The 15,106-nt window shown below is 46.4% G+C and overlaps 1 protein-coding gene across 5 annotated transcripts in view; it reads left to right on the plus strand.

Moving 5' to 3' along the window:
* HIBCH (3-hydroxyisobutyryl-CoA hydrolase) overlaps positions 1–15,106 on the plus strand; it is a 535,761-nt gene that overhangs the window by 307,070 nt on the left and 213,585 nt on the right. For all 5 annotated transcript variants that reach the window (XM_073647944.1, XM_073647946.1, XM_073647945.1 and 2 more), the window contains one exon: positions 6,042–6,120. In XM_073647944.1, the coding sequence (XP_073504045.1) occupies positions 6,042–6,120 (79 nt within the window). The remainder of the gene's footprint in view (positions 1–6,041; positions 6,121–15,106) is intronic.

Below are 15,106 nucleotides of genomic sequence, written 5' to 3' on the forward strand. Positions count from 1 at the left end.
ACCCTCACATGCCTGCCGCCTTGGTGCTGCCGACCGTCTGGACCTTGCAGATGTTAGCCCTTCCGCATACAACTCCTCCTCCTCTACTTCCTCCACCTCCTCTTGTGCCACCACCTGACTCCGAATTCTGTTTAACATGTGCTCCAGCATGTAAATCACCGGAATAGTCATGCTGATAATGGCATCGTCAGCACTAAACATCTTCGTCGCCATTTCAAAACTGTGCAGAAGGGTGCATAGGTCCATGATCTGAGACCACTCCTCCAGCGTGATTTGCCCCACCTCTGGATCTCGTTGGCCCAAGCTATACGTCAGAACGTATTGCACCAGGGCTTGTCGGTGCTGCCACAGTCGCTGCAACATGTGCAGAGTTGAATTCCACCGGGTAGGCACATCGCATTTTAGCCGGTGAAGTGGCAGGCCCAACGACTTCTGTAGAGATGTAAGTCGCTGAGCTGCGGGATGCGAACGGCGGAAGTGAGCACACAGCGACCGTGCCCTCTGCAGAAGGCCATCTAGTCTGGGATAGTGGGCTAAAAATTGCTGGACAACCAGGTTCAACACGTGAGCCATACAAGGCACGTGTGTGACATTGCCCCGGCGAAGGGCCGCACCCAGGTTTGCAGCATTGTCGCACACGGCCTTCCCTGGTTTCAGGTCCAGTGGAGACAACCATTCATGAAATTGGTTCTCCAGAGCTGACCACAACTCCTCAGCTGTGTGACTCACATTTCCCAGACATTTCAAAGTAAAAACCGCCTGATGACGTTGAGCCCTACTGCCAGCATAGTAAGGAGGTGTGCAGGATCCCTTCTGCGCAGTTAGAAAGCTTGTGGCATGACCAGACAGGCTTTGGGTGCAGGTGGAAGACCGAGAGGAGTTTGAGGAGGCAGAAGCAGTGGAGGAACTTTGACATACAGAGGATTGACGCACAACTCGTGGGGACGGCAAGACTTGGACAGCAGCCCCTTGTCCTGCTGTCACCATAGTTACCCAGTGCCCAGTCAGCGACATGTAACGCCCCTGTCCATGCCTACTCGTCCAAGTGTCTGTGGTGAAATGCACCCTGTCACACACAGAGTTTCTCAAAGAAGTGGTGATGTTGTGTGCGACATGCTGGTGGAGCACAGGCACACCTTTCTTTGAGAAGTAGTGCCGACTGGGCATCTGGTACTGGGGCACTGCGACGGACATAAGGTCTCGAAAATCCTCTGTGTCCACCAGGCGGAAAGGCAGCATTTCTGTAGCCAAGAGCTTGCAGATGGTGAAATTCAACCTCTTAGCTTTCTCATGGCTAGGAGGAAATGGTCTTTTACTTGTCCACATCTGAGGGACCGAGGGCTGGCTATTGTGCTTAGACGGGGTTGATAAGGGTGTCCCCGGCAAACTGCCGGTCTGTGAGGAAGATGCAGGCGGACATGTTAGGTTGCCTTGATCCAAAGGTGGTGCTATCGATGTCGGACAGCGCTCAACACCAGCTGGTGTTACCACCTCCAAAGAAAATGATGACCTGCCAATCACGCTGGCTGTTGCGGGTAAAGAGGTGGCAGGTCTGCGCCCCAAAACAGATGTGACTGCTGTCCCCCCAGTCACAGAGGATGAAGAGGCCGCGGATGCACAAGATATGGCAGACGGTGGTTGGCCCGGCCGGCTAGGCCGCATTGTAGCACACTGAGCCTCCCACTGCAACTTATGCTTCATGTCCATGTGCCGGTTCATGCATGAAGTACTCAAACTATGTATTTTTTGGCCTCTACTTAGCTTTTGCTGACAAATGTTACAGATAACACGAGTTGGGTCATCTTTATCGATCTGAAAAAATGCCCAGGCTATGCAAGGCTTAGCACCCATGCGACCTGAAGAGCCACCACGACTTGTGGTGAGAGGCAGAGTTGTGTTTGAGGATGCAGTTGTTGACGTGCTTCCAGTACTACGCCTCTGTCCAGGAAGGCGCAACCTGACCTCGTCGTCACTAGCATCTTCCTCCACCTCCTCTGCTGACCTAATCTCTTGGCTGACTGTGGGTTGACAGTAAGTGGGATCTCCAACCTCATCATCATCACCCTGTGCGTTATCACACCCGTCGTCCTCAGAGCCAACCTGTTCCTGCACTGACAAAAAACTAAAGTTGTCGCTCCAATCAGGTATTTGAGTCTCATCATCGTCTTCCTCATTGTCTCCACCAACAGGAGTTACAGTTTGGGAATGAGGGTCTACATTATGGCCAGAACCTTCTGCGTCTGGTCCTGGATCCGACTCCTAAAGATTCTGGGCATCAGTGCAGATCATTTCCTCGTCTGGATTCAGAGAAGCGCTGGAGTCGACCTCTGATTCCCAGGCTATAGTATGAGTAAACAGCTCTGCAGACTCAACCATCTGTTCTACCTCATACTCAGACGGGCAGCTGGAGATTTGGGAGCTGTGAGGAAGCAAGTGCGATTGGGGTGACACCTTTGAGGACTGGAGTATTTGTGATGTGGAGGAGAGCCCACTTAAAGGAGCACTTGATATCCGTTGAAGCACCTGCTGTTTTTGTGCCTCATCTGGAATTTGTAGCGATTGGCGTGGCCGTAAGAAAGGGATCTTATCACATTGTCCGCTAAAAGAAGTAGACATTTTAGTTTGGCTGGAAGATGGTCTTTCTTCTGCAGATGTTACTGTTGTTTTAACACCTACCCCACGGATACAACCTTTTTTCCCCTTCCCAACACGCCTATTCCCCTTTCCACCAGCAGCAGGCCTTTTTCCACTCATTTTGGTGGTTAACTAATTCACCACTCTGGAGTTGTTTGCACAAAAAAACAATGGATGGGAACCGAGCAGAGCTGAGTGGCCAAACTGTGGTATTAGGCCAAAACTATTGGCTGGGTTAGATGCAGAAAAAAATTATATTCAATTTGCAACCTGATGGAGGTCAGTATAGATGGACTAATAGAACAAGTCCCACACACAGCTAGAAGCCCAAATATTTTTTCAGAGGTAGATGCAGAAAAAAATTGTATTCAGTTTGCAACCTGATGGAGGTCAGTATAGATGGACTAATAGAACAAGTCCTACACACAGCTAGAAGCCCAAATATTTTTTCAGAGGTAGATGCAGAAAAAAAATATATTCAGTTTGCAACCTGATGGAGGTCAGTATAGATGGACTAATAGAGAAAGTCCCACACACTGCTAGAAGGCCAAATATTTTTTCAGAGCTAGATGCAGACAAAAAATTATTTTTAATTTGCAACCTGATGGAGGTCAGTATAGATGGACTAATAGAAAAAGTCCCACACACTGCTAGGCGGCCAAATATTTTTTCAGAGCTAGATGCAGAAAAAAATTATATTCAGTTTGCAACCTGATGGAGGTCAGTATAGATGGACTAATAGAACAAGTCCCACACACAGCTAGAAGGCCAAATATTTTTTCAGAGCTAGATGCAGATAAAAATTATTTTTAATTTGCAACCTGATGGAGGTCAGTATAGATGGACTAATAGAGAAAGTCCCACACACTGCTAGAAGGCCAAATATTTTTTCAGAGCTAGATGCAGATAAAAATTATTTTTAATTTGCAACCTGATGGAGGTCAGTATAGATGGACTAATAGAGAAAGTCCCACACACTGCTAGAAGGCCAAATATTTTTTCAGAGCTAGATGCAGAAAAAAATTATATTCAGTTTGCAACCTGATGGAGGTCAGTATAGATGGACTAATAGAACAAGTCCCACACACTGCTAGAAGCCCAAATATTTTTTCAGAGGTAGATGCAGATAAAAATTATTTTTAATTTGCAACCTGATGGAGGTCAGTATAGATGGACTAATAGAGAAAGTCCCACACACTGCTAGAAGGCCAAATATTTTTTCAGAGCTAGATGCAGACAAAAAATTATTTTGAATTTGCAGCGTGATGGAGGTCAGTATAGATGGACTAATAGAGAAAGTCCCACACACTGCTAGAAGGCCAAATATTTTTTCAGAGCTAGAAGCAGAAAAAAATTATATTCAGTTTGCAACCTGATGGAGGTCAGTATAGATGGACTAATAGAACAAGTCCCACACACAGCTAGAAGCCCAAATATTTTTTCAGAGGTAGATGCAGATAAAAATTATTTTTAATTTGCAACCTGATGGAGGTCAGTATAGATGGACTAATAGAGAAAGTCCCACACACTGCTAGAAGGCCAAATATTTTTTCAGAGCTAGATGCAGACAAAAAATTATTTTGAATTTGCAGCGTGATGGAGATCAGTATAGATGGACTAATAGAACAAGTCCCACACACTGCTAGAAGGCCAAATATTTTTTCAGAGCTAGATGCAGAAAAAAATTATATTCAGTTTGCAACCTGATGGAGGTCAGTATAGATGGACTAATAGAACAAGTCCCACACACTGCTAGAAGCCCAAATATTTTTTCAGAGCTAGATGCAGAAAAAAATTATATTCAATTTGCAACCTGATGGAGGTCAGTATAGATGAACTAATAGAAGGATGCTATGCCCAACAGATTTTACTTCACTAGGTGCAGTAAAAAAATTGGTATTCTATACACAGGTGGTATATCTTGCAACACAGATAGGCTACTCCACTGACTAACACACTCTGCAATAGGCCAAAAAGGATTAGCTTTGCTAGATTCAGCCAAATGCTGTGAAAAAAACTTGCACAGCACTGGCACAGACCTGCCTGGCAAAAACTGATAGGAACTGATGTAACCTAGTCCTGAAAAGGACTGCAATTACAATTAGTCTTTACTCCCACAATCTATCTATTTAAGAGCACAGACCTGCCTGATAAAAGTCGTAGGAAATGCTGTAACCTAGTCCTTAAAAGGACTGCAATCACAACTATTCCCTACTCCCAAGCTATCTGTAGATTTGTGCGAAAATTGGCTTGAAATTAACAAGGTATAGCGCACACAGCAACAGCGGTGCCGTCTAACACGCAGCTGCAGCAGTGAGAAAATGGTGGCGATGGGGAAAATGGCTTGGTCTTATAGGGCAAGGACATGTGACATACACTGCCAATGACACATGCCCTTGCTTGTGTGAAAAAAAGCACTTCGCTCCGTGTGTGCGCTGCTGATAGGCTGACAGGTTGCACCTCCCCACTGTAAATGCGGGAAAGAGAAAAAAAAATGGAGATCTTCATTATTCCTGCAGAGATCCATCCACTGCCCCTCCCCCCACCCCGCTGTACACTCAAACTGCGTATTAACATTAATTTTCATCATTACTGAGAAAAAATCCAGTTATGATTTTGGTGCACGAACCGTTATCGAACATAACCTCGAACAGCCGAATTTTTCTCAAATCGTTCGTGTTCGCCGAACGGCTCGAACACCGCCCAAAACAGCTCGAATTTGAGATTGGCGAACAGTTCGAGTCGAACAACGCTCATCTCTAATTACTACAAGATGTGAACAAGGATGGGGACATTGCTACAAGATGGGGAAACTACTACAAGATGGAGACATTACTATAAGAAGTTGGTCAGAATTACTATATGGTGCTAATTGTAAAAAAAAATTACTGTATGTGGCCAATTAGGGGACACTAAAAGGAAATAAAAATTGTAAAACTGTAAACTTGTAAAAACTAAAAAACTGTACCATAGCCCATAAAATGAATGCCATTTAAAAGAATAAAATAAAAAAGCCATGAATGTGAAAAAAATGATCAAAAAGATGTGTAGAAAAAAACAATATGGTATCATTAAAAATTTCATATCATCCTGAAAAGAATGTGGCCCTTCAAATTCACATTTTTTCTAGGTGCGGCCCATATACTCAGCCGAGTTTGAGACCCCTGGTCCATCGGGAGACATTGAGGCTAGTGTGAAAATTAATTAATTTTATGGAAAATTAGTAAGAGAAAGCACCCACATTTTTAAAGCTGTGTTTAACGTGAAAATCTTCTAAAACCATGTCATTTTCTGGGGATACATTTTTGTTAAATCTTAGAATATTAAATTGACATTAAATAGTAAAAGAAACATTGGCCGAGTTTCCTTGAATCATTTTGGGCTTTAAATTATTTGTTTTCTTTTAGGGTGTTGGTCTTTCTGTTCATGGTCATTTTAGAGTGGCATCTGAGAAGACTCTATTTGCAATGCCAGAGACCGCAATTGGTAAGTTTTTGTCATTTGCTAATTTGATAATTACCAATTATCTTTCTTATTGTTTGGATAGCTGATCCTTAGTCTTTATTCTGAAATCAGTGATTTTTCTCTTACGCAAAAAACTGATGAAAATCTGATCCAACACTTTGATGAAAATCAGTGTTGGGTCAGTATGTAAGTTTTCACCATCAATGTTTCATCATTTTTTCTTGTATGCGCTACAAACATGAATGTCTGTTTCTCAAGTTCTCCTATGAGTCAGTGAAAAACAGGGAAAACTAGCACTGGCGATCCATGATATGGATTAAAGTCGAACATTTCTCCGTGTTTTGGTGTTAACTACTCGGTTTGCAGAAATACAAGGAGGTGTGAACAGCCCTATAGACTATATTAGGTATGACTTCTATCCGTGAAAACTATGAATAAAACTTGTATGTGACAAACTGACGTGTGAATGAGCCCTTAGGTTGCCTGATGAGATTGTGATGTGAAATTCAAGTGATTACGTAATTTTTGTTCCTTAACTTAAGCAAGGACACTGCAGTAGTAGGAGTCACAGTCCCAAGAAAAGTCACCAGCTGGCAGTTTACACAGGAGCAATAACAAGACCAGATATTCATGTTGTGACAGAAAAGTGGAACAGGACATGATCATGGAGCGTGGAATATAACCATTCTTATAACACCAGTGGATGGAATCCAGGAGCAGGGAAATTGGAACATACAGGGAAGTGAGCAAAAAAGACACCAGCTCCAATGTTCAGCAGCTGGCCAAGTTCAGAACCAAGAGAGATCAGGAATGGCAACAGGCTGGGATCCAAACCAGGACATACTAGAAGCTGCATACTGGAGAATAACTTTTCTTCTAGTTCATTTTGAGAGCTGTCCTGGAGCACTCATACATTTTTAACATGGATTAAATACATTTTGAATTTTACCTTAAGGGGCTGGCGCATTGTAATTCTTTTTTCATTACTGGAGAATGGCCTACCACTTTGAATCCGCACAGTTATACATAGGGTATATCACATCTAATTAACTAGAGTTGATGGAAGAAAAATAAGGACAGATTTAGAATCCGCTATAAAAAGTGACCTAAAAACAGGTTAAATATCTCAGGCACCAATTTTCTTGTTCCCCAGTCCTGACTTATGTTTCTGGTTCCTTTCAAGTGCTTCCAAGTGATTGATGTTTCTAGTAACTTCTGCCTCTGCCCAAAGCTTTTTTTCTTGTCTTAGTATCTCCTAGTTCTGTCCTAGGCCACTCTCTTGTTTGGTTATGCCCTGAGGAAGAAATTAGTTATCTTTGAAACGCGTTGACTGTATAATCGTTTAATGAAGATCATTTAATGGATTTTTTCATCTCTTGATTTCATCTTTCCACGTGAATCTGCCAGCAGTGCAGAGAAAAAACACTTTGAATCCGCACAGTTATTCTACCCGGTCTGATGATCGTGGTCTGCATGCATAAAGACTGTTGCAATTGCAACTTTTCAAGGTGAGCATGCATTCAATTTCTCTTATTTGTTTTTAATCAGTTAAAGCCCTATTTGCTCTTTTTTGCTTTTCAGTCCCTTCTTATATATTCTATGTATATGCATACGACCGTTCGAACACTAGGACTGATGGCTGCTAAACATTATTTTTGCCTTGGTTATTAAAACAAATTCATTCATGTTTATATAGGAAGAATTTACATCACAGAATAAGAATTAAACATGCATAAAAATTTGATACACTGTTCATTTACTGAGATTTCTTGCCGTGAGTTGCGCCTGGGCATTTACTTTGAATAGACCATCAGTAATCCACCATCACTTTGGTATTCCAGATCCTAGGTATCTTTCTTCTATAGCTCTTAAATCTTGATGGAATCCTTCATGCTGCTTTTCGCTTAGGTCACCAAGGTTTTCTGGGAAATGATCCACGTGGCTGTGGAGTTAATGCACCTTGATACTTGGTACAGCCAAGGTGATGGAAAGAAAATAGCATTCTTTCTACGAGTTCAGTGTAATTACCGTATTTTTCGGACTATAAGACGCACCGGACCATAAGACCCACCACAAATTTTGGGGTGGAAAATGGAAAAAAAATATTTTTTATAAGATGGGGGTCGATTTTATAGTCTGAATAGGTACGGCATCTTACCTGGGGGGCAGTGGAGCGAGGGTCAAAAGAGGCAGGGTCACTCAGGAAGTCGGCAGCAGCAGAAGAGGTCAGATGCTGTGGAGCCTGTGCTGGGCTGGGGCCTGTGTCTGGCTGAGGCCCTTAGCCTGGCCGGTTCCTGGATGGAGGCTGGGGCCTCTGGCTGGGGCCGGGTCCTCTGGCTGGGGCCGAGGGCGGGGCCTCTGGCTGGGGTTGAGGCCGGGGCCTCTGGCTGGGGTTGAGGCCGTTGACTCTGGCTGAGGCCTAGGTCTTGGGCTGCGGCCTCTGGCTGAGGCCGGGGGCTGTACCGGGCTGCAGTCGGTGCCGGGCTGTGAGCGGCAAAGCAGAGCGGCCTGCGCAGGTTTCCGGTGTGCGCGGCCATCTTCCTAGAGCTGTGATCTACAGGAAAATGTCCGCCGGAGATAGCGGTCTGCGCATGCGCCGGCTCGGGCGGACATTTTCCTATAGATCACAGCTCTAAGAAGACGGTCGCACACCGGAAACCTGCGCAGGCCGCACACAGTTCACAGCCCGACACCAGCCCCAGTACCGGCCAGGCACAGGTGCCGGTCCCAGCCGCTCACCTCTGCTGACACCGCTGACGCTACCACCACCGCCACATTCCTGGAGGGCCCTGCGATCCCACTTTACCACCACCGCAGGTAATGTTCGGACCATAAGACGGACCCCCCATTTTCCTCCCAAATATTGGGGGAAAAAAGTGCGTCTTATGGTCCGAAAAATACGGTATCTGATTTATAGTTCCCAAAAAAAATCTCTACAACCATAGTGAAAGAAAATCATGCATTTTTCAATGAATCATTGAAGTGTGGCTCTTTCATGAGCCCACTGATTTGAGGACCGTCAAAAATAGCCGCCTTTAGCTTCTCCTTCTCTGGAAATTTTCTGCAGATATAATCGAAGCATCTTCCCTCTTGTTGGAATAATGCTTATTATTGTATATATTGCATCAGCTACTATTTACTACTGTTTAAGGCTGTGTGCCCATAATGCATTTTTTAAGCGTTTCCACAGCGGCAAAAACGCTGCAGAAACGCTTAAAAAACGCATTGCACAAGGCCTGCCATGTTCCCCAATGATAATCCGCATGTGCTGTGCACATGCTGCGGAAATTTCCGTTGCAGGTTGTAATGTAATGTCTGTTTCAGGTCTTGTCTCTAGTGCATTTATCAAAGCAGTTTATGAATCCGGTAAACTGCACAATAATATTGCTGCTACATGGCTTTCCTTAATATCTTCACCAATTGATCTCAGCTGTGATATCACTTCCATAATAGAGAATATATGTTTCTGCATGTCATTGTCTGCACTCAGTCTCATACTGTAAAGCGTTCTTAGCAGAAATAACTTGTGATTAGTGTTGAGCGATACCTTCCGATATCGGGAAATATCGGATCAGATTGGATCGGACCGATAACGAAAAAGTATCGGATATCGCCGATTCCGATACCGGAAACCAATGCAAGTCAATGGGACAGAAATATCGGAATGAAAATAAACCCTTTCTTTCCTTGTAGGTTAATTCTACATGAAGGAAAACAACTAAGAATAATGTAGAATGTATTGGGGGAGGTGGGGGAGACAATAAAGGCATAGAGGTTTAGCCCAATCAAATGGAATAGCAGGAATTAAAAAATTTTTTAAGACGTTCTGAGTTACAGAAATATTGACTATGTTAAGTATTTTTATATTTTGTCAGATATTTATGTTTCACTACTTCCATGCTCTTCACCTTCTTTTTTACTTCTCCCACACTTTCTCCTTCATCATCCTCAGCATCTTTTTCATCCACTTCTTCTTCACCTTCTTCATCTTCTTCTTCTTCACCTTCTTCGTATTATTCTTTTTTTTTCATTCTTCATATTCTACTTCTTCATCTTCTTCATATTCTTCTTCTTCATCATATTCTTATTTGTGACAGGCATTCCTGTAGTTGTTATCTATAAAAGGTTGGACATTACACCTTTCGTTCTGCCCGTCACAAAAGATTTACAACAGGATTTGTCCGCGTTCAGTTTGGCCTGCAGCAGCAGGTCTTTTCCAGGGGCACCACGAGGAGGAACGGACTCACCCCCATACACTGCTTAGTCATCTTCTGCTTATAATTTAGATATTATCTTTTGCTCTGATTTTTAGTCTTATGCTTAATGTTCTTCCGCTTTTTGTTCTGCAGCTTCTTGTATTTCTGCTTCTTGGTTTTCTGTCTCTTGTTCTTCTGTATCTTGGTGCTTGTCTTCTCTTCTTTGTCCTCTTGGTCAACTTCTTCAGGGTCATCTTCTTGGTCTTCTTCGGGGTGGTCTTCAGGGTCGTCGTCTTCGGGGTCCTCGTCTTCGGGGTCCTCGTCTTCTTCGGGGTGGTCTTCAGGGTCCTCGTCTTCTTCGGGGTGGTCTTCAGGGTCCTCGACTTCTTCGGGGTGGTCTTCAGGGTCCTCGTCTTCTTCGGGGTGGTCTTCAGGGTCCTCGTCTTCAGGGTCGTCGTCTTCGGGGTCCTCATCTTCTTAGGGTTGGTCTTCAGGGTCCTCGTCTTCAGGGTCCTCGTCAGGGAGATCCAGAGTGATTACCAAGAACCATTTCAAAAAGCTTGAACTTGGAAATGTAGCAGAAGGTACAAGAAAGCTGAGGAACTACCGAGGACCAGCTGACGGTACTGGAACCCGGATGGGTAGCAGAAGGTACAAGAGCCAATGTAACTGCCGAAGACCAGCTGACGGTACTGGAACTCGGTTACTAAGCAGGAGGTACCTGTGCCAGAAAGCACTACCAAGGACCAGCAGACGTTGGTGGAACTTGGATACCGAGAAAGAGGCACCTAATCCAAAGGCACTGCCGAGAACCAGCTGACGGTACTGGAACCCGGATGGGTAGCAGAAGGTACCCATGTAAAAAAAAGTTCAAGGCCGCGAGCCGGCCGCAGTTACCAAAACCCACAGTCCTACAGGGGGTGCTTGTCCTATTGGCACTATGGAACCAGCCTTCATTGCCAGATCCCGCAGCCCACATAGGAGTCACCTAAACTGCAGGCACCATAGAGTCGGCTAACCCGATCGCAACACGACAGGACAACGCATTGGAGGCAAAGTGACGTTGACACTACCCGGAAACAGCTGGCGTGCTGGAACCAGGCTGGGCAGGAGGGAGTACCCGTGCCAAAGTCACTGCCGAGAACCAGCTGACGGTACTGGAACCCGGATGGGTAGTAGAAGGTACAAGAGCAAATGGAACTACCGAGGACCAGCTGACGGTACTGGAACCCGGATGGGTAGCAGAAGGTACAAGAGCCAATGGAACTGCCGAAGACCAGCTGATGGTACTGGAGCTCGGTTACTAAGCAGGAGGTACCTGTGCCAGAAAGCACTACCAAGGACCAGCAGACGTTGGTGGAACTTGGATACCGAGAAGGAGGCACCTAATCCAAAGGCACTGCTGAGAACCAGCTGACGGTACTGGAACCCGGATGGGTGGCAGAAGGTACCCATGTAAAAAAAAGTTCAAGGCCGCGAGCCGGCCGCAGTTACCAAAACCCACAGTCCTACAGGGGGTGCTTGTTCTATTGGCACTATGGAACCAGCCTTCATTGCCAGATCCCGCAGCCCACATAGGAGTCACCTAAACTGCAGGCACCATAGAGTCGGCTAACCCGACCGCAACACGACAGGACAGCGCATTGGAGGCAAAGTGACGTTGACACTACCCGGAAACAGCTGGCGTGCTGGAACCAGGCTGGGCAGGAGGGAGTACCCGTGCCAAAGACACTGCCAAGAACCAGCTGACGGTACTGGAACCCGGATGGGTAGTAGAAGGTACAAGAGCCAATGGAACTGCCGAAGACCAGCTGACGGTACTGGAACTCGGTTACTAAGCAGGAGGTACCTATGCCAGAAAGCACTACCAAGGACCAGCAGACATTGGTGGAACTTGGATACCGAGAAGGAGGCACCTAATCCAAAGGCACTGCCGAGAACCAGCTGACGGTACTGGAACCCGGATGGGTAGCAGAAGGTACCCATGTAAAAAAAAGTTCAAGGCCGCGAGCCGGCCGCAGTAACCAAAACCCACAGTCCTACAGGGGGTGCTTGTCCTATTGGCACTATGGAACCAGCCTTCATTGCCAGATCCCGCAGCCCACATAGGAGTCACCTAAACTGCAGGCACCATAGAGTCGGCTAACCCGACCGCAACACGACAGGACAACGCATTGGAGGCAAAGTGACGTTGACACTACCCGGAAACAGCTGGCGTGCTGGAACCAGGCTGGGCAGGAGGGAGCACCCGTGCCAAAGACACTGCCGAGAACCAGCTGACGGTACTGGAACCCGGATGGGTAGTAGAAGGTACAAGAGCCAATGGAACTGCCGAAGACCACCTGACGGTACTGGAACTCGGTTACTAAACAGGAGGTACCTGTGCCAGAAAGCACTACCAAGGGCCAGCAGACCTTGGTGGAACTTGGATACCGAGAAGGAGGCACCTAATCCAAAGGCACTGCCGAGAACCAGCTGACGGTACTGGAACCCGGATGGGTAGTAGAAGGTACAAGAGCAAATGGAACTACCGAGAACCAGCTGGCGGTGCTGGAACCCAGGGTAAATACTAAAAACAGAGTGGAGCCGGAGGTGTAATTGGAGCAAGTTTTAAATCAGTAGTACAGTGGATGTGGACAAAGCAGGAGAATTTGCCGGACACACAGCAGGGGAACAGCTGACGTTACTGAACCCCAATAACACTGGAGCAAGCTTTGACTGTGCAGACGGCACTTCTGAGCAGCAACTAGCGGTATTGGAGCCCAGGGTAAATACTAAAAACAGAGGAGCCAGAGGTGTATTTGGAGGAGGTTTTAAATCAGTAGTACAGTGGATGTGGACAAAGCAGGAGAAATTGCCGTCCGCACAGCAGGGGAACAACTGACGTTACCGAACCCCAATAACACGGCAGCAAGTGTTGACTGTGCAGACGGCACTTCCAAGCGCCAACTGGCAGTGTTGGAGCTCAGGGATAATACTGAAAACAGAGGAGCCAGAGGTGTAATTGGAGCAACTTTAAAATCTGTAGTAGTGAGAATGTGGACAGAGCAGGAGAAATTGCCGTCCGCACAGCAGGGGAACAGCTGACGTTACTGAACCCCAATAACACGGCAGCAAGTGTTGACTGTGCAGACGGCACTTCCGAGCGCCAATTGGCGGTGTTGGAGCTCAGGGATAATACTGAAAACAGAGGAGCCAGAGGTGTATTTGGAGGAGGTTTTAAATCAGTAGTACAGTGGATGTGGACAGAGCAGGAGAAATTGCCGTCCGCACAGCAGGGGAACAGCTGACGTTACTGAACCCCAATGACACAGCAGCAAGTGTTGACTGTGCAGACGGCACTTCCGAGCGCCAACTGGCGGTGTTGGAGCTCAGGGATAATACTGAAAACAGAGGAGCCAGAGGTGTAATTGGAGCAACTTTAAAATCTGTAGTAGTGAGAATGTGGACAGAGCAGGAGAAATTGCCGTCCGCACAGCAGGGGAACAGCTGACGTTACTGAACCCCAATAACACGGCAGCAAATGTTAACTGTGCAGACGGCACTTCCGAGCGCCAACTGGCGGTGTTGGAGCTCAGGGATAATACTGAAAACAGAGGAGCCAGAGGTGTAATTGGAGCAACTTTAAAATCTGTAGTAGTGAGAATGTGGACAGAGCAGGAGAAATTGCCGTCCGCACAGCAGGGAACAGCTGACGTTACTGAACCCCAATAACATGGCAGCAAGTGTTGACTGTGCAGACGGCACTTCCGAGCGCCAACTGGCGGTGTTGGAGCTCAGGGATAATACTGAAAACAGAGGAGCCAGAGGTGTATTTGGAGGAGGTTTTAAATCAGTAGTACAGTGGATGTGGACAGAGCAGGAGAAATTGCCGTCCGCACAGCAGGGGAACAGCTGACGTTACTGAACCCCAATAACATGGCAGCAAGTGTTGACTGTGCAGACGGCACTTCCGAGCGCCAACTGGCGGTGTTGGAGCTCAAGGATAATACTGAAAACAGAGGAGCCAGAGGTGTATTTGGAGGAGGTTTTAAATCAGTAGTACAGTGGATGTGGACAGAGCAGGAGAAATTGCCGTCCGCACAGCAGGGGAACAGCTGACGTTACTGAACCCCAATAACACGGCAGCAAGTGTTGACTGTGCAGACGGCACTTCCGAGCGCCAACTGGCGGTGTTGGAGCTCAGGGATAATACTGAAAACAGAGGAGCCAGAGGTGTAATTGGAGCAACTTTAAAATCTGTAGTAGTGAGAATGTGGACAGAGCAGGAGAAATTGCCGTCCGCACAGCAGGGGAACAGCTGGCGTTACTGAACCCCAATAACTCGGCAGCAAGTGTTGACTGTGCAGACGGCACTTTCGAGCGCCAACTGGCGGTGTTGGAGCTCAGGGATTACAGTTCCGGTGGTAGAAACATGAGCAGAACAGGAGACCTGGATACTGTTGCCAACCAATTATTTATTCTGGAAGAGGACTGGCAAATTTATGAGAGATCCAGGCCTTGTTCATTTTGAGAAAAGTAAGCCGGTCAACGTTATCAGAGGATAGTCGCATGCGACGGTCTGTTAGTACACCACCTGCGGCACTAAAGACGCGTTCCGATAATACACTAGCAGCAGGGCAAGCTAGCACCTCCAATGCATACTGACTAAGCTCTGGCCATGTATCCAGCTTACAGACCCAAAACTTGAAGGGAGAAGAGCCGTCTGGGAGTACACTAAGAGGGCAAGACATGTAGTCTGTCACCATCTGACGGAAACGTTGCCTCCTGCTGACTGGAGCCGTCTGTGATGGTGTAGACATTTGTGGCGG

The sequence above is a fragment of the Phyllobates terribilis genome, unplaced genomic scaffold, assembly GCF_046119375.1.
Source record: "Phyllobates terribilis strain yellow unplaced genomic scaffold, ASM4611937v1 Scaffold_9__5_contigs__length_417890890, whole genome shotgun sequence".
NCBI classification, from domain to species: Eukaryota; Metazoa; Chordata; class Amphibia; order Anura; family Dendrobatidae; genus Phyllobates; species Phyllobates terribilis.